The sequence below is a fragment of the Tachyglossus aculeatus genome, chromosome 12 (genome assembly GCF_015852505.1).
Source record: "Tachyglossus aculeatus isolate mTacAcu1 chromosome 12, mTacAcu1.pri, whole genome shotgun sequence".
Lineage (NCBI taxonomy): Eukaryota > Metazoa > Chordata > Mammalia > Monotremata > Tachyglossidae > Tachyglossus > Tachyglossus aculeatus.
Window position 1 is genome coordinate 42,979,748 of NC_052077.1, and position 24,433 is coordinate 43,004,180.

Genomic DNA, 24,433 nt, shown 5'->3' on the forward strand with positions numbered 1-24,433 from the left:
AGTAATCAATCAATCGTATTTATTGAGCGCTTACTGTGTGCAGAGCACTGTACTAAGCGCTTGGGAAGTACAAGTTGGCTACATATAGAGACAGTCCCTACCCAACAGTGGGCTTACAGTCTAAAAGGGGGAGTAAGTACTCAACAAACACCAAAACAACCTCCCTCCCCTGGCCACGTTGTACTACCCATCTTCCATTCCCCGTTACTTAAGTACTGACTGATGCCCCTATAATAATAATATGTTTGTACGTATTTATTACTCTATTTGTACATATTTATTCTGTTTATTTTATTAATATGTTTTGTTCTGTTGTCCGCCTCCCCCTTCTAGACTGTGAGCCCGCTGTTGGGTAGGGACCGTCTCTATATGTCGCCAACTTGGACTTCCCAAGCGCTTAGTCCAGTGCTCTGCCCACAGTAAGCGCTCAATAAATACGGTTGACTGAATGAATAGCTTGCCTCTACCCCACCGCCTAGAACAGTGCCTGGCACATAGTAAGCCCTCCTCCCCATCCCCCCCCCCCGCCTTACCTCCTTCCCCTCCCCACAGCACCTGTATATATGTATATATGTTTGTACGTATTTATTACTCTTTGTACATATTTATTCTATTTTGTTAATTTGTTTTGTTGTCTGTCTCCCCCTTCTAGACTGTGAGCCCGCTGCTGGGTAGGGCCCGTCTCTAGATGTTGCCAACTTGGACTTCCCAAGCGCTTAGTCCAGTGCTCTGCACACAGTAAGCGCTCAGTAAATACGATTGAATGAATGAATGGATGAATCTTCCACACGGCCGGACGTGGAACGGCACACGCTCCCCGGTAAGAGACGGCACCCGTCCCCCCATTCATTCATTCAATCGTATTTATTGAGTGCCTACTGTGTGCAGAGCACTGTACTAAGCGCTTGGGAAGTCCAAGCTGGCAACATATAAAGACGGTCCCTACCCAACAGCGGGCTCACGGTCAGTTGCTGGCGGCGGCCGTGGCTCTCTCTGGCGCAGGCTCCGGCCCCGGGCTCCATCTAATAAGCGCAGGGGGCAGGGGGAGAGCAGAGCTGTAGACTGTGAGCCCGCTGTTGGGTAGGGACCGTCTCTATATGTTGCCAACTTGGACTTCCCAAGCGCTTAGTACAGTGCTCTGCACACAGTAAGCGCTCAAGAAAGACGATTGAATGTATTTATTTTGTTAATATGTTTTGTTTCGTGGTCTGTCTCCCCCTTCTAGACTGTGAGCCCGCCTTTTGGGTAGGGACTGTCTCTAGATGTTGCCATCTTGGACTTCCAAAGCGCTTAGTACAGTGCTCTGCACACAGTAAGCGCTCAAGAAAGACGATTGAATGTATTTATTTTGTTAATGTTTTTTTGTCTGTCTCCCCTTTCTAGATTGTGAGCCCGCCGTTGGGTAGGGACCGTCTCTAGATGTTGCCAACTTGGACTTCCAAAGCGCTTAGTACAGTGCTCTGCACACAGTAAGCGCTCAAGAAAGATGATTGAATGTATTTATTTTGTTAATATGTTTTGTTTTGTTCTCTGTCTCCCCCTTCTAGACTGTGAGCCCGCCGTTGGGTAGGGACTGTCTCTATGTTGCCAAGTTGGACTTCCCAAGCGCTTAGTCCAGTGCTCTGCACACAGTAAGCGCTCAATAAACACGATTGAATGTATTTATTTTGTTAATATGTTTTGATTTGTCGTCTGCCTCCCCCTTCTAGACTGTGAGCCCGCCGTTGGGTAGGGACCGTCTCTCTATGTTGCCAACTTGGACTTCCCAAGCGCTTAGGCCAGTGCTTTGCACACAGTAAGCGCTCAATAAAGACGATTGAATGTATTTATTTTGTTTCGTTGTCTGTCTCCCCCTTCTAGACTGTGAGCCCGCCGTTGGGTAGGGCCCGTCTCTAGATGTTGCCAACCTGGACTTCCCAAGCGCTTAGTCCAGTGCTCCGCCCACAGTAAGCGCTCAATAAAGACGACTGAATGAATGAATGACCCTCCCTTTGCCGCAGACGGGCTTCTCCGGCTATCTCTAACCGTCCGCTGCCGCGGGGACGGCTTCCGACTGGGCCCGGCGAGCCCCAGACAGACACACCCGTCCGGCGGATCAATGGGAATTTATTTAAAATCCAAACCTACCGCTGGAAGATGAAAGGACGTTAAGGTTTCCGGGCGCAGGGGGAGGGTTGGGGTGACTCCCGCCGTGTCCCCGAGCTCCGCCACGACGGAAGCGGGGTCTCGCTCTGGTCCCAGACGTATCCGGGGAGGGAACCGGACGGGCCCCGTCGCCGCCTTCCCGTCGGGCATTGGGGGAAGGAACGGGAAGGAGCACCACTGGAGCCTTCACGTGGACCCGGTTGGGCTTGGGGCGGGATGAGGAGTTTTCCAAAAAGCACTCGAGGGAAACGAACCGCCTTTTTAGAGAGAGACGTAGGGACGGGCGCCGCCGATTCCGGCGGGAATTCTCGTCCCTTTCGGCCCGCCGGCCAACGTGGGCCCGGGCCCCGCTTCCGAAGGGAGACTCCCAAACGCCCGTGTCCTCTGAGACGCCGCTCCGGCGGGAGGAGAGGGGGCCGGGAGATCGATGTCGACGCCACGTCCTCCTCAGACCACGGTCCGCTCCTTAGTCGTCCTCCTTAGAACCGGTTTTGCTCAGCTACGAGGAGAGGGAGGGAGAGAGAATGGTTTCGGCCCAGGATTCATTCAGTCGTATTTATTGAGCGCTTACTGTGAGCGGAGCACTGGACTAAGCGCTTGGGAAGTCCAAGTTGGCAACATCTAGAGACGGTCCCTACCCAACAGCGGGCTCACAGTCTAGAAGCCTGTTGTCCCAAGAGGCCTTCCCAGACTGAGCCCCCTCCTTCGTCTCCCCCTCCTCATCCCCCCAGCCTAACCTCCTTCCCCTCCCCACCGCACCTGTATAGATGTTTGTACAGATTTATGACTCGATTTATTCTTCTTGTACATATTTATTCTATTTATTTTATTTTGTTAATATGTTTTGTTGCCTGTCTCCCCCTTCTAGACTGTGAGCCCGCTGTTGGGTAGGGACCGTCTCTAGATGTTGCCAACTTGTACTTCCCAAGTGCTCAGTCCGGTGCTCTGCACACAGTAAGCGCTCAATACATACGATTGACTGAATGAATGAAGAACCAGAAACCCCCCTGGCAAATAGGGACTGTCTCTATGTGTTGCCACCTTGTACTTCCCAAGCACTTAGTCCAGTGCTCTGCACACAGTAAGCGCTCAATAAATACGATTGACTGAATGAATGAAGAACCAGAAACCCCCCTGGCAAATAGGGATCGTCTCTATGTGTTGCCAACTTGTACTTCATTCATTCATTCCATCGTATGTATTGGGCGCTTACTGTGTGCACAGCACTGGACTAAGTGCTTGGGAAGTCCAAGTTGGCAACATCTAGAGACGGTCCCTACCCACCAGTGGGCTCACTTAGTCCAGTGCTCTGCACACAGTAAGCGCTCAATAAATACGATTGACTGACTGACTGAATGAAGAACCAGACCCCCCGCCACGGCAAATACTCACATGCTGAACGTCATCAGAGAAGCATCAAACGCCAAGATTTTAGGACGGCCCGGAAAAAAGAAAAAAGCAGGGGTGAGTTAGATCCTCTCCAACACCAAGTACGGGACTGAAAGGACGGACACACTTTGGAGCCCCCCAAAAGCCCCCCAAAAGCCCCGCTTGTTACCTTAATCACGTCGACCCAATTCCATCCTCGAGGAAGCTCCCCTCGGTGATCTGATAAATAAAATATTTAATTTGGTTTTGTTAGTATGTTTGGTTTTGTTCTCTGTCTCCCCCTTTTAGACCGTGAGCCCACTGTTGGGTAGGGACTGTCTCTGTATGTTGCCAATTTGTACTTCCCAAGCGCTCAGTACAGTGCTCTGCACATAGTAAGCGCTCAATAAATACGATTGATGACGATGATGATCTGCGCAACGAGAAGGCAGAAACTTAAGTTTTCCCTCCAGAGCTCGACGCGGAAGCCCAGCAGGCCTGCTCCTTCTTATTTTTCTTAGCGTTACTATGGTATTTGTTGGGCGTTTAGTACATGCTAAGCACTGTTTTAAACGCCGGAGTAGATCCATACCCCTGTGAGCCCACTCTTCTAGCCTGTGAGCCCGCTGTTGGGTAGGGACCGTCTCTCTATGTTGCCAACGTGGACTTCCCAAGCGCTTAGTCCAGTGCTCTGCACGCAGTAAGCGCTCAATAAATACGACCGGATGAATGAATTCATTCAAGAACTTGCCGGGAGAAGAGAAGGGACTCGCCCGAGCAGGCAAGTGGTAGAAGTGGGATTAGAACCCAGCGCTTAGTACAGTGCTCTGCACATAGTAAGCGCTCAATAAGTACGAATGAATGAATTCATTCAAGAACTTGCCAGGAGAAGAGAAGGGACTCGCCCTAGCGGGCAAGTGGTAGAAGTGGGATTAGAACTCAGCGCTTAGCGCGGTGCTCTGCACACAGTGAGCACTCAATAAAGACGACCAAATGAATGAATTCATTCAAGAATTTGCCAGGAGAAGAGAAGGGACTCGCCCGAGCAGGCAAGTGGTAGAAGTGGGATTAGAACCCAGCGCTTAGTCCAGTGCTCTGCACACCGTAAGTGCTCAATAAAGACGACCGAATGAATGAATTCATTCAAGAACTTGCCAGGAGAAGAGAAGGGACTCGCGCGAGCAGGCAAGTGGTAGAAGTGGGATTAGAACCCAGTGCTTAGTGCGGTGCTCTGCACACCGTGAGCGCTCAATAAATATGACCAAATGAATGAATTCATTCAAGAACTTGCCGGGAGAAGAGAAGGGACTCGCCCGAGCAGGCAAGTGGTAGAAGTGGGATTAGAACCCAGCGCTTAGCGCGGTGCTCTGCACACCGTGAGCGCTCAGTAAGTACGACTGAACGAACCCAGGACCTGTGCTCTTTCTCCTGGGCCCCGAGGCGTTTGGAGGGCAAACCGAAACCCGCACCAACCTGTCTTGTCCGCCAACTTGCGTTTCTGGGTTTTGGAAAGCTGCTCCTTTTTGTCCTTTTTCTTACTTGACGGCGCTGTCATGGGCGTCTCGGTTGAGTTGCTATTGCTTGTCGGCGCCTAGGAAGACCAGAGAGGACGAGCGTCGGTCACTGCGAGGGGGCTGCTTTGCTATATACAGGCATATATATGTTCCTGTATATATGTATATATGTTTGTACATATTTGCTACTCTATTTATTTATTTATTTACTTTTTATTTATTTGCTTTTATTTATTTATTTATTTACTTATTATTTTTTTTTTATTTATTTACTTATTTATTTACTTTTTATTTATTTGCTTTCATTTATTTATTTATTTATTCATTTATTTATTATTTATTCGTTTATCATTATTTATTTATTTATTTATTATTTAATTTAATTAATTTTTTAAATTCAATTTATTTAATTATTATTTATTAATTATTATTATTATTTATTTGTTCATTCATTCATTCATTCATTTATTTATTTTACTTGGGCATATCTATTCTATTTATTTCGTTAGTATGTTTGGTCCTGTTCTCTGTCTCCCCCCTTTTAGACTGTGAGCCCACTGTTGGGCAGGGACCATCTCTAGATGTTGCCGACTTGGACTTCCCAAGCGCTTAGTCCAGTGCTCTGCACACAGTAAGCGCTCAATAAATACGATTGATGATGATGATGATGGAGCCCCCGATTCAATAGCGTGGCTCAGGGGAAAGAACCCAGGCTTTGGAGTCCGAGGTCATGGGTTCTAATCCCACCTCCGCCGCTTGCCATCATCAATCGTATTTATTGAGCGCTTACTGTGTGTAGAGCACTGTACTAGGCGCTTGGGAAGTCCAAGTTGGCAACATATAGAGACAGTCCCTACCCAACAGTGGGCTCACAGTCTAAAAGGGGGAGACAGAGAACAAAACCAAACAGACTAACAAAATAAAATAAATAGAATAGATAGGTACAAGTAAAATAAATAGAGTAACTTCACTTCTCTGGTCCTCATTTGTAAAATGGGGATTAAGACTATGAGTCCCCCGTGGGACAACCCGATCACCTTGTAACCTCCCCGGCGCTTAGAACAGTGCTTTGTACATAGTAAGCGCTTCACAAATACCATCATTATTATTATTATTTACTACATGTGGACAGGCAGCGTGGCTCGGTGGAAAGAACACGGGCTTTGGAGTCAGAGGTCAGGGGTTCAAAGACCGGCTCCGCCACTTGCCAGCTGTGTGTCTCCGGGCAAGTCACCTGCCTTCTCTGTGCCTCAGTGACCTCATCTGCAAAATGGGGATGAAGACTGTGAACCCCCCGTGGGACAACCTGATCACCTTGTAATCTCCCCAGCGCTTAGTACAGTGCTTTGCACATAGTAAGTGCTCAATAAACCCCATCATTATTATTAATATGTGGACGGAGCCTTTCAAGCCCCTCACTGAGAGCAGCATCTTCTAAAACAGAAATGAACCCAGCGCCACAGCAAACGCACGAGCTAAACTCATCGCCTTCCTGGAGCCCCTGGACTTTCTGGCTGGTATCTACATAATAATAATAATAATAATAGTAATAATAATAATAATAAGTTCTTTGTGCCTCAGTTACCTCATCTGTAAAAACGAGGATTAAGACCGCGAGGCCCCCGTGGGACAACCTGATCACCTTGTAAGCTCCCCAATGCTTAGAACAGTGCTTTGCACATAGTAAGTGCTTAATAAATCAATCAATCAATCAATCAATCGTATTTATTGAGCACTTACTATGTGCAGAGCACTGTACTAAGCGCTTGGGAAGTACAAATTGGCAACACATAGAGACAGTCCCTACCCAACAGTGGGCTCACAGTCTAAAAGAAATAAATAAAGAAATAAATGCCGCTATTATTATTATTATTATTATTATTATTATTATTAACAAAAATGTAGTATTTGTTGCATGCTTACTATAACAATAATAATAATTGGGGTAGTAAGCGCCTACCGTGCGCCAGGCACTGAACTAAGCGCTGGGGTCGATACAAGATAATCGGGTTGGACTCAGTCGCTGGGGTCGATAGGAGATAACCGGGTTGGATACAGATCCTGCCCCACAGGGGGCTCAGATGTGGAAACTGAGGCACAGAGGTGAGGTGGTCACGATGAGCACTGTGAGCCCCCACTTCTAGACTGTAAGCCCACTGTTGGGTAGGGACCGTCTCTATATGTTGCCAACTTGTACTTCCCAAGCGCTTAGTACAGTGCTCTGCACACAGTAAGCGCTCAATAAATACGACTGAATGAATGAATGATGATGATGGCATTTGTTAAGCGCTTACTATGTGCAAAGCACTGTTCTAAGCGCTGGGGGGGATTCAAGGTGATCAGGTTGTCCCACGTGGGGCTCGGTCTTCACCCCCATTTTCCAGATGAGGCCACTGAGGCTCAGCGAAGTGACTTGCCCAAGGTCACCCAGCAGGCCCGTGGCGGAGCCGGGATTCGAACCCACGACCCCTGGCTCCCAAGCCCGGGCTCTTTCCACTGAGCCACGCTGCTTCTCTAGCGTGGCAGAGTTATTCAACGGGCCCGAGTTGGAAGCCCCGTCCCCGCTTCGCGACTCACCCCGGAGCTGAAAGGGTGATGGTTCTCCATGAACCGTTCTTTATTATCCTTGGCGTATTCGAACAGGGTGTAGGTCATAGCTGTCCCCAGGTTCACTTCCACTTCCTCTTGCAGTTTAGCCAATATGCTCTGCTTCACGGCAGAGGAGCTGCAACGCAAGGAGATCATCATCATCATCATCAATCGTCTTTATTGAGCGCTTACTGTGTGCAGAGCGCTGGACTAAGCGCTTGGGAAGTCCAAGTTGGCAACATCTAGAGACGGGCCCTACCCAACGGCGGGCTCACGGTCTAGAAGGGGGAGGCGGACAACAAAACCAAACATATTAACAAAATAAAATCAATAGAATAGATATGTACAAGTAAAATAAATAAATAGAGCACTAGGGGCCTTAGGAGCAGGAGGCAGAAAAGACGCAGGCCCGAAACTCAAGGAGTTTCCTTGTCTAGAGGGTGAAACCGGGGCAGTCGCCTCGTCCAAAAAAAGCCGCTTCTTACTGCTCTGGTCAATCCTTTGGACCCTCTTTTGGCGGCTCCATTTCAGCCTCCCGCCCACCGGTTCACGGTCTTAATCCCCATTTTAAGGACGAGGGAACTGAGAGGGGGGGAAAGTCCAGCAAACTGAGTTAGACACAGTCCCCGTCCCACATCGGGTTCACGGTCTTAATCCCCATTTTAAGGATGAGGGAACTGAGAGGGGGGAAAATCCAGCAAATTGAGTTACAGTCCCCGTCCCACGTCGGGTTCACGGTCTTAATCCCCATTTTAAGGATGAGGGAACTGAGAGGGGAAAGCCAAGCAAATTGAGTTAGACACAGTCCCCGTCCCACATCGGGTTCACGGTCTTAATCCCCATTTTAAGGACGAGGGAACTGAGGGGGGGGAAAGTCCAGCAAATTGAGTTAGACACAGTCCCCGTCCCACATCAGGTTCACGGTCTTAATCCCCATTTTAAGGATGAGGGAACTGAGGGGGGGGGATGTCAAGCAAATTGAGTTAGACACAGTCCCCGTCCCACATCGGGTTCACGGTCTTAATCCCCATTTTAAGGATGAGGGAACTGAGGGAGGGGGGGGGGGAGTCCAGCAAATTGAGTTAGACACAGTCCCCGTCCCATGTCGGGTTCACGGTCTTAATCCCCATTTTAAGGATGAGGGAACTGAGGCGGGGGGAAGAGTCAAGCAAACTGAGTTAGACACAGTCCCTGTCCCACATCGGGTTCACGGTCTCAATCCCCGTTTTAAGGATGAGGAAACTGAGGGGGGGGGAAAGTCCAGCAAATTGAATTAGACACAGTCCCCGTCCCACGTCGGGTTCACGGTCTTAATCCCCATTTTAAGGACGAGGGAACTGAGGCGGGGGGAAAGTCCAGCAAACTGAGTTAGACACAGTCCCCGTCCCACATCGGGTTCACGGTCTTCATTCCCATTTTAAGGATGAGGGAACTGAGAGGGGGGAAAGTCCAGCAAATTGAGTTAGACACAGTCCCCGTCCCACGTCGGGTTCACGGTCTTAATCCCCGTTTTAAGGATGAGGGAACTGAGGGGGGGGAAAAGTCCAGCAAATTGAGTTAGACACAGTCCCCGTCCCACGTCGGGTTCACCGTCTTAATCCCCATTTTAAGGATGAGGGAACTGAGAGGGGGGAAAGTCCCACAAATTGAGTTAGACACAGTCCCCGTCCCACATCGGGTTCACCGTCTTAATCCCCATTTTAAGGATGAGGGAACTGAGAGGGGGGGAAAGTCAAGCAAATTGAGTTAGACACAGTCCCCGTCCCACGTCGGCTTCACGGTCTTAATCCCCATTTTAAGGATGAGGGAACTGGGGGGGGGGGGGGGGGGGGAGTCCAGCAAATTGAGTTAGACACAGTCCCCGTCCCATGTCGGGTTCACGGTCTTAATCCCCATTTTAAGGATGAGGGAACTGAGGGGGGGGGGGAAGAGTCAAGCAAACTGAGTTAGACACAGTCCCTGTCCCACATCGGGTTCACGGTCTCAATCCCCGTTTTAAGGATGAGGAAACTGAGGGGGGGGGGAAAGTCCAGCAAATTGAATTAGACACAGTCCCCGTCCCACGTCGGGTTCGCGGTCTTAATCCCCATTTTAAGGACGAGGGAACTGAGGCGGGGGGAAAGTCCAGCAAACTGAGTTAGACACAGTCCCCGTCCCACATCGGGTTCACGGTCTTCATTCCCATTTTAAGGATGAGGGAACTGAGAGGGGGGAAAGTCCAGCAAATTGAGTTAGACACAGTCCCCGTCCCACGTCGGGTACACGGTCTTAATCCCCATTTTAAGGACGAGGGAACTGAGGCGGGGGGAAAGTCCAGCAAACTGAGTTAGACACAGTCCCCGTCCCACATCGGGTTCACGGTCTTCATTCCCATTTTAAGGATGAGGGAACTGAGAGGGGGGGAAAGTCCAGCAAATTGAGTTAGACACAGTCCCCGTCCCACGTCGGGTTCACGGTCTTAATCCCCGTTTTAAGGATGAGGGAACTGAGGGGGGGGAAAAGTCCAGCAAATTGAGTTAGACACAGTCCCCGCCCCACGTCGGGTTCACCGTCTTAATCCCCATTTTAAGGATGAGGGAACTGAGGTGGGGGGGGAAGTCAAGCAAACTGAGTTAGACACAGTCCCCGTCCCACATCGGGTTCACCGTCTTAATCCCCATTTTAAGGATGAGGGAACTGAGCGGGGGGAATGTCCAGCAAATTGAGTTAGACACAGTCCCCGTCCCACATCGGGTTCACCGTCTTAATCCCCATTTTAAGGATGAGGGGGAGAGCCACAAGAGAGGTTCAGTTGGAAGTGTTGCTTGCCTGACGTGAAGAATTCCAGTTGGAACGTATGGGGCTCACCGTCTTAATCCCCATTTTACAGATGAGGTAACTGAGGCACAGAGAAGTTACATGGCTCACCCAAGGTCACAGAGCGACAAATGACAGAGGCGGGAATAGACCCCTCGACCTCTGACTCCCAAATCCGTGCTCTTGAAACTAAGCCACACTGCTTCTCTGGTATGGCATTTGTTGAGCACTTACTATAATACTAATAATAATAATGATGGCATTTGTTAAGCGCTTACTATGTGCAAAGCACTGTTCTAAGCGCTGGGGGGGATACAATGGGATCAAGTTGTCCCACGTGGGGCTTACAGTCTTAATCCCCATTTTTACAGATAAGGGAACTGAGGCTCAGAGAAGTTAAGTGACTTGCCCAAGGTCACGCAGCAGGCTTGTGGTGGAGCCGGCATTCAAACCCACGACCTCTGACTCCAAAGCCCGTGCTCTTTCCACTGAGCCACGCTGCTTCTCCTATGTGCTTAGTCCAGTGCTCTGCACACAGTAAGCGCTCAATAAATACAACTGAATGAATGAATATTACTTATACTATGTGCTCTATATATTACTCTATTTATGTATTTATTTATTTTATTTGTTATTACTCTATTTATTTATTTGTACATATTTATTCTATTTCTTTTACTTTGTTAATGTTTTGTTTTGTTGTCTGTCTCCCCCTTCTAGACTGTGAGCCCGCTGTTGGGTAGGGACCGTCTCTATATGTTGCCAACTTGGACTTCCCAAGCGCTTAGTCCAGTGCTCTGCACACAGTAAGCGCTCAATAAATACGATTGAATGAATATATGTATAGCTGTCTGTAGGTATTTATTACTCTATTTTATTTTTAGACTGTGAGCCCACTGTTGGGTAGGGACTGTCTCTATATGTTGCCAATTTGTACTTCCCAAGCGCTTAGTACAGTGCTCTGCACACAGTAAGCGCTCAATACGACTGAATGAATGAACTTGTACTTCTCAAGTGCTTAGTCCAGTGCTCTGCACACAGTAAGCGCTCATTAAATACGATTGAATGAATGCATGAATGAACCTGTACTTCCCAAGTGCTTAGTCCAGTGCTCTGCACACAGTAAGCACTCAATAAATACGATTGATTGATTGATTAGTACAATGCTCTGCACACAGTAAGCGCTCATTAAATACGATTGAATGAATGCATGAACGAACTTGTACTTCCCAAGCGCTTAGTCCAGTGCTCTGCACATAGTAAGCGCTCATTAAATACGATTGAATGAATGCATGAATGAACTTGTACTTCCCAAGTGCTTAGTCCAGTGCTCTGCACACGGTAAGCGCTCAATACGATTGAATGAATGAATGAACTTGTACTTCCCAAGTGCTTAGTCCAGTGCTCTGCACACAGTAAGCGCTCATTAAATACGACTGAATGAATGCATGAATGAACTTGTACTTCCCAAGCGCTTAGTCCAGTGCTCTGCACACAGTAAGCGCTCAATAAATACGATTGAATGAATGAATGAACTTGTACTTCCCAAGTGCCTAGTCCAGTGTTCTGCACACAGTAAGCACTCATTAAATACGACTGAATGAATGCATGAATGAACTTGTACTTCCCAAGCGCTTAGTCCAGTGCTCTGCACACAGTAAGCGCTCAATAAATACGATTGAATGAATGAACTTGTACTTCCCAAGTGCTTAGTCCAGTGCTCTGCACACAGTAAGCGCTCATTAAATACGATTGAATGAACTTGTACTTCCCAAGTGCTTAGTCCAGTGCTCTGCACACAGTAAATGCTCATTAAATACGACTGAATGCATGAATGAACTTGTACTTCCCAAGTGCTTAGTCCAGTGCTCTGCACACAGTAAGCGCTCATTAAATACGACTGAACGAATGAATGAATGTGTTATGCACTGTTCTAAGCAGTGAAGCAGATTTAAGTTAATCAGGATGGACAGAGTCCCTTCCCAAATAAAGCTCACAGTCCGATTAGAGATCCTTACGTCCCTTCTCCTCCCCTTTTCGCTCCACACTCCCTTCTTTCCTCTTAAGTTGTCAACGTCGGCGATGGCCAAGGATGGCTCCATCCCTGACCATCCTTACTGTTTAAAATGAAATCATTTTCTAGTTTGGGAATCTGATCGATTTTAGACTGTGAGCCCAATGTTGGGTAAGGACTGTCTCTATATGTTGCCAATTTGTACTTCCCAAGCGCTTAGTACAGTGCTCTGCACATAGTAAGCGCTCAATAAATACGATTGATGATGATGATGATCGAGGGTGGATTTTTTTCCCCCCCCCAAACAGGAGACGATCATCCGGGTGGTTGGTGCCTGCACTTCCTCCCAGAACAAAACTGTCCCATCAACCCATCATTCATTCATTCATTCAATCGTATTTATTGAGCGCTTACTGTGTGCAGAGCACTGGACTAAGCGCTTGGGAAGTCCAAGTTGGCAACATCTAGAGACGGTCCCCTACCCAACAGCGGGCTCACAGTCTAGAAAGGGGAGGCAGACGACAAAACAAAACCTATAAACCAAATAAAATAAATAGAATAAATATGTACAGGTAAAATAAAGAGTGTCCAGGTAAAATGCTGGCCAGTTTACGGACAACGGGCCAAACCCAGTAGCAGCTGGCGCTGCCATGATGGACATTTTTAGACTGTGAGCCCACTGCTGGGTAGGGACTGTCTCTATATGTTGCCAATTTGTACTTCCCAAGCGCTTAGTACAGTGCTCTGCACACAGTAAGCGCTCAATAAATAGGATTGATGATGATGATGATGGAGCCCAGCTCTAGCTTCAAATGACAGAAACGTGATTAAAGTGAAGGCGAACATAAACGCTACTCACATGGTGTTGTTAAAAAAAGCGTTCATCGATATGAGCGGAGCGGTCTGGGGGTATGTCTCCGTCCAGGACACTTCTATCAGGAAAGCTTTAGGATCGCCATTTTCCCCCACCTGAAGGAGAAGAGTTGGAAGGGAATGCGGTAGATTTTGGACCCGCGTTTTAAAAGGCGACTAAACCGTGCCGTTCGGAAGGGGACGGAGGACCAAACCAAACATGTTAACAAAATAAAATAAATAGAAGAGATATGTCCAAGTAAAATAAATAAATAGTGTGATAAATGTGGACAAACATCTGTAAAGGGAAGCTACCATCCCTGCTCTCCCCAACTGCCCTGATTGCGATCCCTGTGCCTCCTGTCTTCTAGACTGTGAGCCCGCTGTTGGGTAGGGACCGTCTCTGTATGTTGCAATCTTGTATTTCCCAAGCGCTTAGTACAGTGCTCTGCACACAGTAAGCGCTCAATAAATACGATTGAATGAATGAATGGATGGACAGTAGGCTGGAGGGATCCCAAAGCTCAGCCTTTCACCTTGCTGTTACAAGGATACGGGTCCCCCTTCGTGGGAACGGCCTGAACCCTAAAACCCAGGTTGAGCCCGCTGTTGGGTAGGGACCGTCTCTAGGTGTTGCTGACTTGTACTTCCCAAGCGCTTAGTACAGTGCTCTGCACACAGTAAGCGCTCAATAAATACGACTGAATGAATGAATGAATGAATAAAACCCCCTGCTTAGGAAGGCGTCTCATTTCTAGACTGTGAGCCCACTGTTGGGTAGGGACCGTCTCTACGTGTTGCCGACTTGTACTTCCCAAGCGCTTAGTCCAGTGCTCTGCACACAGTAAGCGCTCAATAAATATGATTGAATGAATGAATGAATGAATGAAAATAAAACCCCCTGCTTAGGAAGGCGTCTCATTTCTAGACTGTGAGTCCACTGCTGGGTAGGGACCGTCTCTATATGTTGCCGACTTGTACTTCCCAAGCGCTTAGTACAGTGCTCTGCACACAGTAAGCGCTCAATAAATACGACTGAATGAATGAATGAATGAATGAATAAAACCCCCTGCTTAGGAAGGCGTCTCATTTTTAGACTGTGAGCCCACTGTTGGGTAGGGACCATCTCTATATGTTGCCAACTTGTACTTCCCAAGTGATTAGTACAGTGCTCTGCACACAATAAGCGCTCAATAAATACGATTGAATGAATGAATGAATGAATGAATAAAACCCCCCTGCTTAGGAAGGCGTCTCATCTCTAGACCGTGAGCCCACTGTTGGGTAGGGACCGTCTCTACATGTTGCTGACTTGTACTTCCCCAGCGCTTAGTACAGTGCTCTGCACACAGTAAGCGCTCAATAAATACGACTGAATGAATGAATAAAACCCCCTGCTTAGGAAGGTGTCTCATTTCTAGACTGTGAGCCCACTGTTGGGTAGGGACCATCTCTATATGTTGCCGACTTGTACTTCCCCAGCACTTAGTACAGTGCTCTGCACACAGTAAGCGCTCAATAAATACGATTGAATGAATGAATGAATGAATAAAAGCCCCTGCTTAGGAAGGCGTCTCATTTCTATACTGTGAACCCACAGTTGGGTAGGGACCATCTCTATATGTTGCTGACTTGTACTTCCCAAGCGCTTAGTCCAGTGCTCTGCACACAGTAAGCGCTCAATAAATACAATTGAATGAATTAATGAATAAATGAATAAAACCCCCTGCTTAGGAAGGCATCTCATTTCTAGACTGTGAGCCCACTGTTGGGTAGGGACCGTCTCTATACGTTGCCAACTTGTACTTCCCAAGCGCTTAGTCCAGTGCTCTGCACACAGTAAGCACTCAATAAATACGACTGAATGAATGAATGAATGAATGAATGAATAAAACCCCCCTGCTTAGGAAGGCGTTTCATTTCTAGACTGTGAGCCCACTGTTGGGTAGGGACCGTCTCTAGATGTTGCCGACTTGGACTTCCCAAGCGCTTAGTACAGTGCTCTGCACACAGTAAGCGCTCAATAAATACGACTGAATGAATGAATTTCATCAGCAGCAGCCTGGTCTAGCGGACAGAGCCCGGGCCTGGGACTCAGAAGGACCTGGGTTCTAATCCCGGCTCCACCACTTATCTGCTGTGGGACCTTAGGCAAGTCGCTTCACTTCTCTGGGCCTCGGTTACCTCATCTGTACAACAGGAATTAAGGCCGTGAGCCCCATGTGGGACTTGGACTGTGTGATGATGATGATGATGGCATTTGTTAAGCGCTTACTATGTGCAAAGCACTGTTCTAAGCGCTGGGGAGGATACAAGGTGATCAGGTTGTCCCACGGGGGGCTCACAGTCTTCATCCCCATTTGACAGATGAGGTAACCGAGGCACAGAGAAGTGAAGTGACTTGTGCAGTCTGACTATCTTGTACCTAGAACGGAGAAGCAGCGTGGCTCAGTGGAAAGAGCCCGGGTTTTGGAGTCAGAGGTCATGGGTTCAAATCCCGGCTCTGCCAATTGTCAGCTGGGTGACTTTGGGCAAGTCACTTCACTTCTCTGGGCCTCAGTGACCTCATCTGGAAAATGGGGATTAAGACTGTGAGCCCCCTGCGGGACAACCTGATCACCTTGTAGCCCCCCCAGCGCTTAGAACAGTGCTTTGCACATAGTAAGCGCTTAATAAATGCCATTATTATTATTATTATTAGAACAGAGCTTGGTATATAGTAAGTGCTTTACAAGTACCATTATTATTATTATTATCTACCTCAGCACTTAATACAGAGCCTGGCATATAGTAAGCATTCAATAAATTCATTCATTCAATCGTATCTATTGAGCACTTACTGTGTGCAGAGCACTGTACTAAGCGCTTGGGAAGTCCAAGCTGGCAACATGTAGAGACGGTCCCTACCCAACGGCGGGCTCACAGTCTAGAAGGGGGAGACAGAGAACAAAACCAATTAACAAAATAAAATAAATAGAATAAATATGTACAAAAAACCACCATTTTTTAAATAAAATAAAAGGACTTCCACTGCCTACCGGTACAGCAAACTGCTGTAACCTGAGGGCTGAGAAAGGGAAGGGTCCCTGCTGCTCAACGAATCAGGCCGCTCTCGACATTCGTTCGATCGTATTTACTGAGCACTTACCGTGTGCAGAGCATCATCATCATCATCATCAATTGTATTTATTGAGCGCTTACTATGTGCACAGCACTGTACTAAGCGCTTGGGAAGTCCAAATTGGCAACATCTAGAGATAGTCCCTACCCAACAGTGGGCTCACAATCTAAAAGGGGGAGACAGAGAACAAAAACCAAACATACTAACAAAATAAAATAAATAGAATAGATATGTACAAGTAGAAGAAACAGAGTAATACATATAATAATAATAATGGCATTTATTAAGCGCTTACTATGTGCAGAGCACTGTTCTAAGCGCTGGGGAATTTACAAGGTGATCAGTTGTCCCACGTGGGGCTCACAGTCTTCATCCCCATTTTACAGATGAGGGAACTGAGGCCCAGAGAAGTTAAGTGACTTGCCCAAAGTCACACAGTTGACAAGTGGTAGAGCCGGGATTTGAACCCATGACCTCTGACTCCAAAGCCCTTGCTTTTCCCACTGAGCCATGCTGCTTCTCTACAACATATATGTACAATATATATGTACAATAATATGTATATATGTATATGTACAATATCATCATCATCATCATCAATCGTATTTATTGAGCGCTTACTATGTGCAGAGCACTGTACTAAGCGCTTGGGAAGTACAAATCGGCAACATATAGAGACAGTCCCTACCCAACAGTGGGCTCACAGTCTAAAAGGGGGAGACAGAGAACAAAACCAAACATACTAACAAAATAAAATAAATAGAATAGATATGTACAAATAAATTAGAGTAAAAAAAAAATATGTACAAACATATATACATATATACAGGTGCTGTGGGGAAGGGAGGGAGGTAAGATGGGGGGATGGAGAGGGGGACGAGGGGGAGAGGAAGGAAGGGGCTCAGTCTGGGAAGGCCTCCTGGAGGAGGTGAGCTCTCAGCAGGGCCTTGAACAATATATATGTACAATAATAAAGAGCACTGTACTAAGCGCTCGGAAAGTACACTTCGGCAACAGATAGAGACAATCCCTACCCAACGACGGGCTCGCCGTCTAGACCAAGGGGGGCCCTTCTTCTTAGTGTCCAGTTTCGAGGCCTGTCCCTCAACAAAGGCCAACTGGGCCCGTCTACTATCCCGGCATCGAGCTCGGGTCCACACCATCCACCCTCAGGAGACGGGGAGCCCGCTGTGGGGTAGGGACCGTCTCTCTATGTTGCCAACTTGGACTTCCCAAGCGCTTAGTCCAGTGCTCGGCACACAGTAGGCGCTCAATAAATACGACTGAATGAATGAATGACCAGTCGGGGTGTTCTAGACCGGACATCCACCACGCCACAGCAGGCGCTGGGTACAACCCAGCCTGAGCAAAGGGTCGTGGGGGAGGCATCTTGCTGATCGGTGGTCCTTTAGCACCCCAGCCAAATAATAAGAATAAATAATAACGGCATTTATTATGTGCAAAGCACTGTTCTAAGCGCTGGGGAGGTCACAAGGTGATCAGGTTGTCCCACGGGGGGCTCACCGTCTTCACCCCCATTTGACAGATGAGGTCACTGAGGCCCAGAGAAGTGACTTGCCCACACAGCTGACAATTGGCGGAGCCGGGATTTGAACCCATGACTTCGGACTCCAAAGCCCGGGCTCTTTCCACCGAGCCACGCTGCTTCTCTAGGGTCCTTGTTAAGCGCTTACTTTGTGCCGCGCACTGTTCTGAGCGCCGGGGTAGATATAAGGTAATCACATTTCTAGACCGTGAGCCCACTGTTGGGTAGGGACCGTCTCTATACGTTGCCAACCTGTACTTCCCAAGCGCTTAGTACAGTGCTCTGCACACAGTAAGCGCTCACTAAATACGATCGAATGAATGAATGAATCATATGGGAGTGCGCACTCTTAATCCCCATTTTAAAGATGAGGGAACGCAGGCCCAGAGAAGTTAAGTGACTTGCACAGGATCACAGAGCAGATGCGGCAGAGCCAGGATTAGAACCCAGATCCTTCTGAATCCCAGGCCCGTGCTCGCTTCCCTAGTCCCCATCGTGCGGATGATAGGGAACAGGTACAAGGGAACGGGATTGTCCGCCCACAAAACCTCACACGTCTTTTCATAGTCACGCCAGCTATAGAAACTTTCATCCACAGAAGCAAACCACCTTCAAGGGGAAAGAAAGACCGTCCGACTCCCATTTCCTCCCGCTGAATGAAGAAATTAAACACAACTGGAGCTGTATTTCGAACTCGGTTCTTTTGAAAAGTGTGCCCCCACCCACTCCCACTGGAAAGAAATGGGTAGCGGAATTTGCAAAACGTAAATCTGTATTTCAGCGAAGACCACCGGACTCTCCGTTAGCCGCGGACCCTCTGTGTGACCAGGAACGTCTTACCCGATACTGAAATGACACCGGGCTCAACTCTCTGAAACTTTCGTCTCCTTCGTAAATAGAGCGCAGTGCTTCCAGTTCCATCTAAGAGAGGCAAACGAAATGAATCAGGAACGAGATTTGTTTAATCAATCAATCGGTCGTCTTTATTGAGCGCTTACTGGGTGCACAGCACTGTGCTAAGCGCTTGGGAAGTACAAGTTGGCAACATAGACAGTCCCTCTATATGTTTAGTGGGGGAAGGGGAAAAAAAGTCAGAAACGCGGCTTCTGACATCTCTCCTGAATTTACTATTCATTCAATCGTATTTATTGAGCGCTTACTGTGTGCGGGGCACTGTACTGTGAGAAGCAGCGTGGCTCGGTGGAAAGAGCCCGGGCTTTGGAGTCAGAGGTCATGGGTTCAAATCCCGGCTCCGCCAATTGTCAGCTGTGTGACTTTGGGCAAGTCACTTCACTTCTCTGGGCCTCACTTCCCTCATCTGTAAAATGGGGATGAAGACTGTGAGCCCCCGTGGGACAACCTGATCACCTTGTAACCTCCCCAGCGCTTAGAACAGTGCTTTGCACATAGTAAGCGCTTAATCAATGCCATCATTATTATTATTCTTCTCTGGGCCTCAGTTACCTCATCTGGAAAATGGGGATTAAGACTGTGAGCCCCACCATGGGACAACCTGTTCACCTTGTAACCTCCCCAGCGCTTAGAACAGTGCTTGGCACATAGTAAGCGCTTAATAAATGCCATTATTATTATTATTATTACTACGTGACTGTGAGGGGGGACCTTTTCTGTGTCTTGGATTCCTACTTCTCCGGCGTGACCCGGAAGAGGTTATGATCCATCATCATCATCATCATCATCATCATCAATCGTATTTATTGAGCACTTATTGTGTGCAGAACACTGTACTAAGCGCTTGGGAAGTACAAATTGATCCAAAGGTGACTGCAGAGACAAATTAGGAAAGTCCACAGGCCACGCGGAACAGTTTAACCCTGCAGGATCTCCCTCTACGCCGCAAGCTCGTTGTGGACAGGGAGTACATCTGTTCTATTGCTATACTGTACAATCAATCAATCAATCAATCGTATTTATTGAGCACTTACTGTGTGCAGAGCACTGTACTAAGCGCTTGGGAAGTCCAAGTCGGCAACACATAGAGACAGTCCCTACCCAACAGCGGGCTCACAGGCTAGAAGGGGGAGACAGAGAACAAAACCAAACATACTAACAAAATAAAATAGAATACATATGTACAAGATAAATAGAGTAATAAATCTGTACAAACATATATCCATATATACAGGTGCTGTGGGGAAGGGAAGGAGGTAAGATGGGGGGAATGGAGAGGGGGACGAGGGGGAGAGGAAGGAAGGGGCTCAGTCTGGGAAGGCCTCCTGGAGGAGGTGAGCTCTCAGTAGGGCCTTGAAGGGAGGAAGAGAGCTAGCTTGGCGGATGGGCAGAGGGAGGACGTGGGCCAGCACTCAATACATACAACTGACTGACATATCAACTCTCAGCCTCCTCTCTAATCTCCCATCCTCGTGTCTCTCCCCACTTCAGTCTATACTTCACGTCGCTGCCCGGATCATCTTTGTGCAGAAACGCTCTGGGCACGTTAGTCCGCTCCTCAAAAATCTCCAGTGGCTACCAATCAACCTACGAATCAAGCAAAAACTCCTCACTCTCGGATTCAAGGCCGTCCATCCCCTCGCCCCCTCCTCCCTGCCCTCCCTCCTGTCCTTCTCCATCGCAGCCCGCACCCTCTGCTCCTCTGCCACTAATCTCCTCACCGTTAGGCCTCGTTCTCGCCCGTCCCGCCGTCGACCCCCGGCCCACGTCCTCCCCCGGCCCGGAATATCCTCCCTCCGCACATCCGCCAAACTATCCCTCTTCCTCCCTTCAAAGCCCTACTGAGAGCTCACCTCCTCCAGGAGGCCTTCCCACACTCAGCCCCCTTTTTTCCTCTCCTCCTCCCCATCCCCTCCGCCCTACCTCCTTCCCCTTCCCACAGCACCTGTATAAACATTTGTATAGATTTCATGTAGATTTCCACCCATCTTACCTCCTTCCCTTCCCCACAGCACCTGTATGTATATTCGTACATATTCATTACTCTATTTATATTTACTTGTACATATCTATTCTATTTATTTTATTTTGTTAGTATGTTTGCTTTTGTTCTCTGTCTCCCCCTTTTAGACTGTGAGCCCACTGTTGGGTAGGGACTGTCTCTAGATGTTGCCAACTTGCACTTCCCAAGCGCTTAGTACAGTGCTCTGCACACAGTAAGCGCTCAATAAATACAATTGATGATGATGATTTATTACTCTATTTACTCAAGCGCTTAGTACAGTGCTCTGCACACAGTAAGCGCTCAATAAATACGATTGATGATTTATTACTCTATTTACTCAAGCACTTAGTACAGTGCTCTGCACACAGTAAGCGCTCAATAAATACGATTGATTGATTTTACTTGTCCCTATTTACTATTCATTTTGTTAATGATGTGCACTTAGCTTTAATTCTGTTTATTCTGACGACTTGCCACCTGTCCACACGTTTTGTTTTCTGTCTCCCCCTTCTCGACTGCGAGCCTGTCGTTGGGCAGGGACCGTCTCTATATGTCGCCAGCCTGGACTTCCCAAGCGCTTAGTACGGGCACACAGTAAGCGCTCAATAAATACACCTGAATGAATGAATGAACTCTGTTGCAGGTACACAGTACAGTGCCCCGCACAGAGGAAGTGCTCAATAAATGCCACCGATCGATTGATTCTCAAACAGAGGCAGAGGAAAGGGCCGCCGGGGAGGAGGGAGAGCCATCATCATCGATGGTATTTACTGAGCGCTGTAATAGCTGCTTAGGAAGAGTACAATTGAACGGAGTTCCCTGCCCTCAATGGGCTCACAGTCTAGGGGACCAGAGTGGGAAGAGTGAAGGAAGAGAAGACGAATAAGAAAACCTGGGAGTCACAGGGGAGGGTTGGGTAGAGACTGTCTCTATATGTTGCCAACTTGTACTTCCCAAGTGCTTAGTACAGTGCTCTGCACACAGTAAGCGCTCAATAAATACGATTGACTGACTGATTGAAGGGAAAGACAGGCTGCCTCAGCGTGGCTCAGTGGAAAGAGCCCAGGCTTGGGAGTCAGAGGTCACGGGTTCAAATCCCGGCTCCGCCACTTGTCTGCTGTGTGACTTTGGGCAAGTCACTTACCTTCTCTGGGCCTCAGTTCCCTCATCTCTAAAATGGGGATTAAGACTGTGGGACAATGTGATCACCTTGTATCTACCCCAGCGCTTAGAACAGTGCTTTGCACATAGTAAGCGCTTAATACCATCATCATCATCATATCATCATTATTATTATTACTACTACTCTGGTCCTGTCCAGCCCGGGCATGTCTCAGTCCAGTCCGGTCTAATCCGGTCCTAGTCCGGCTCAGTCCAGTTGGGCCCATTTCAGGCCGGTCCAGGCCGCCCTCCTCAGTGGCCCATTTGGGGTCAGTCTGGCTCAATCCGGTCCAGTCTGGCTCAGTCCGGTTGGGCCCGCCTCAGTGCGGCCCAGTCTGCCTCAGTCCGGCTCAATCCGGTCCAGTCTGGCTCAGTCCGGCCCAGTTCGCCTCGGTCCGGTTCAGTGCGGCCCAGGGCAACTCAATCCAGTCCAGTCCGGTCTAATCCGGTCCTAGTCCAGCCCAGTCCGGTCGGGCCCGCCTCAAGTGCGGCCCAGTTGGGGTCAGTCCGGTCCAGTCCATTCGGGCCTGCCTCAGGCCGGTCTAATCCGGTCCGGCCCAGTCCGCCTCAGTCCAGTCTAATCCAGTCTTAGTCCGGCCCAGTCCGGCCTAATCAAGTCTTAGTCCAGCCCAGTCCGGTCTAATCCAGTCTTAGACCGGCCCAGTCCGGTCGGGCCCCCCTCAAGTGCAGCCCAGTTGACGTCAGTCCGCCTCAGGTCGGTCTAATCCGGTCCTGCCTAGTCAGGCCCGGTCCGCCTCAGGCCAGTTCAGGCCAGTCCAATCCGGTCGGGCCCGCCTCAAGTGCGGCCCAGTCCTGCTCAGTCCGCCCTCCTCAATGCGGCCCAGCTGGGGTCAGTCCGGCCTAGTCCGGTTGGGCCCACCTCAGGCCAGTCTAATCTGGTCCTAGGCCGGTCCTAGGCCAGCCCAGTCCGGCCCAGTCTGCCTCAGTCCGGTCTAATCCAGTCCTTATCCGGCTCAGCCCGGTCAGGCCCGCCTCAAGTGCAGCTCAGTTGGGGTCAGTCTGGCGCAGTCCGGTTGGGCCCGCCTCAGGCCGGTCTAATCCAGTCTGGTCCAGTCCGCCTCAGTCCAGTCTAATCCGGTCCTAGTCTGACCCAGTCCAGTCGGGCCCGCCTCAAGTGCGGCCCAGTTGACGTCAGTCCGCCTCAGTCCGGTCTAATCCGGTAAGGTCCAGCCCACTCGGGCCCACTCCGGCTCCATCTGGTCCGGTCCGGTTGGGTCTGCCTCAGGCCGGTCCAGTCCGGTCGGGTCCGCCTCACTCCAGTCGGGCCTGTCTCCAGCGCATAAAACATTGCTTCGCACCTAGTAAGCGCTTAACAAATGCCATCATTATATTAATAATAACAACAATATTACAATAATAATAAGCATGGCCCAGTTGAGGTCAGTCCACCTCAGTCCGGTCGGGCCCGCCTCAGTCCGGTCTAATCCAGTCCTAGTCTGGCCCAGTCCGGGTCAATCCAGTCGGGCCCGCCTCAGGCCGGTCTAATCCGGTCCGGTCCAGCCCAGTCAATCAATCAATCGTATTTACTGAGCACTTACTGGGTGCAGAGCACTGTACTAAACGCTTGGGAAGTACAAGTCGGCAACACATAGAGACAGTCCCTACCCAACAGCGGGCTCACAGTCTAGAAGGAATAATAATAATGGCATTTATTAAGTGCTTACTATGTGCAAAGCACTGTTCTAAGCGCTGGGGAGGTTACAAGGTGATCAGGTGGTCCCACGGGGGGCTCCCAGTCTTCATCCCCATTTTCCAGATGAGGTAACCGAGGCCCAGAGAAGTGAAGTGACTCGCCCAAAATCACCCAGCTGACAATTGGCGGGGCGGGATTTGAACCCATGACCTCTGCCTCCAAAGCCCGGGCTCTTTCCACTGAGCCACGCTGCTTCTCAGTCCGCCTCAGTCCGGTTGGGTCCGCCTCAAGTGCGGCCCAGATGAGGTCAGTCCGCCTCAGTCCGGTCTAATCCGGTCCGGTCCGGTTGGATCCGCCTCAAGTGCGGCCCAGTCGGGGTCAGGCCGGCCCAGTCCGGTCTAATCCGGTCGGGTCCGCCTCAAGCGCGGCCCAGTCCTGCTCAGTGCGGCCAAGATGGAGTCAGTCCGGTCCGGCCCAGTCCGCTCTAATCCGGTCCGGTCGGGTCCGCCTCAGGTTTGGCCCAGTCCGGCTCGGTCCGGCCCAGTCCGCCCGCCTCAGAGCGGCTCGATCCGGTCCGGTCCGGTCCGATCCGGTCCAGGCCCCCGCTCACCTCCTGGTCTTCGTTCGCGCTCATGACGGCGCGAGGAAGGCCCCGGGGGGCCGGGCTAGGCCTCAGCCACAAAGACCCCACACCGCGCGTGCGCGGAGGGCGGGGGGGAGGAGGGGGGGGGGAGGGCCCCCCGACCCCACACTGCG

At 49.3% G+C, this 24,433-nt stretch overlaps 1 protein-coding gene across 1 annotated transcript; it reads right to left on the reverse strand.

The window, feature by feature from the left end:
• Window positions 1–2,611: 2,611 nt before the first annotated feature.
• RWDD4 (RWD domain containing 4) lies at window positions 2,612–24,362 on the reverse strand. The gene is made up of 7 exons (XM_038755067.1): window positions 24,288–24,362; window positions 18,786–18,866; window positions 13,286–13,395; window positions 7,605–7,752; window positions 4,987–5,104; window positions 3,704–3,753; window positions 2,612–2,644 (listed from the first exon to the last, which is right to left on the reverse strand). Exons 1-7 carry the CDS (start codon window positions 24,309–24,311, stop codon window positions 2,612–2,614), a joined length of 564 nt encoding a protein of 187 aa, XP_038610995.1. The 5' UTR covers window positions 24,312–24,362.
• Window positions 24,363–24,433: the final 71 nt, after the last annotated feature.

Bases quoted from the DNA above. Each gene is read 5' to 3' on its own strand.
- RWDD4 (XM_038755067.1), bottom strand. From the start codon at position 24,311: ATGAGCGCGAACGAAGACCAGGAG. The intron at 13,396-18,785 runs GTAAGACGTTCC...CTTCTCCTTCAG, and splicing joins CGGTGTCATTTCAGTATCGG to GTGGGGGAAAATGGCGATCC. The intron at 7,753-13,285 runs GTGAGTAGCGTT...CTTGCGTTGCAG, and splicing joins GCTTTTTTTAACAACACCAT to CTCCTCTGCCGTGAAGCAGA.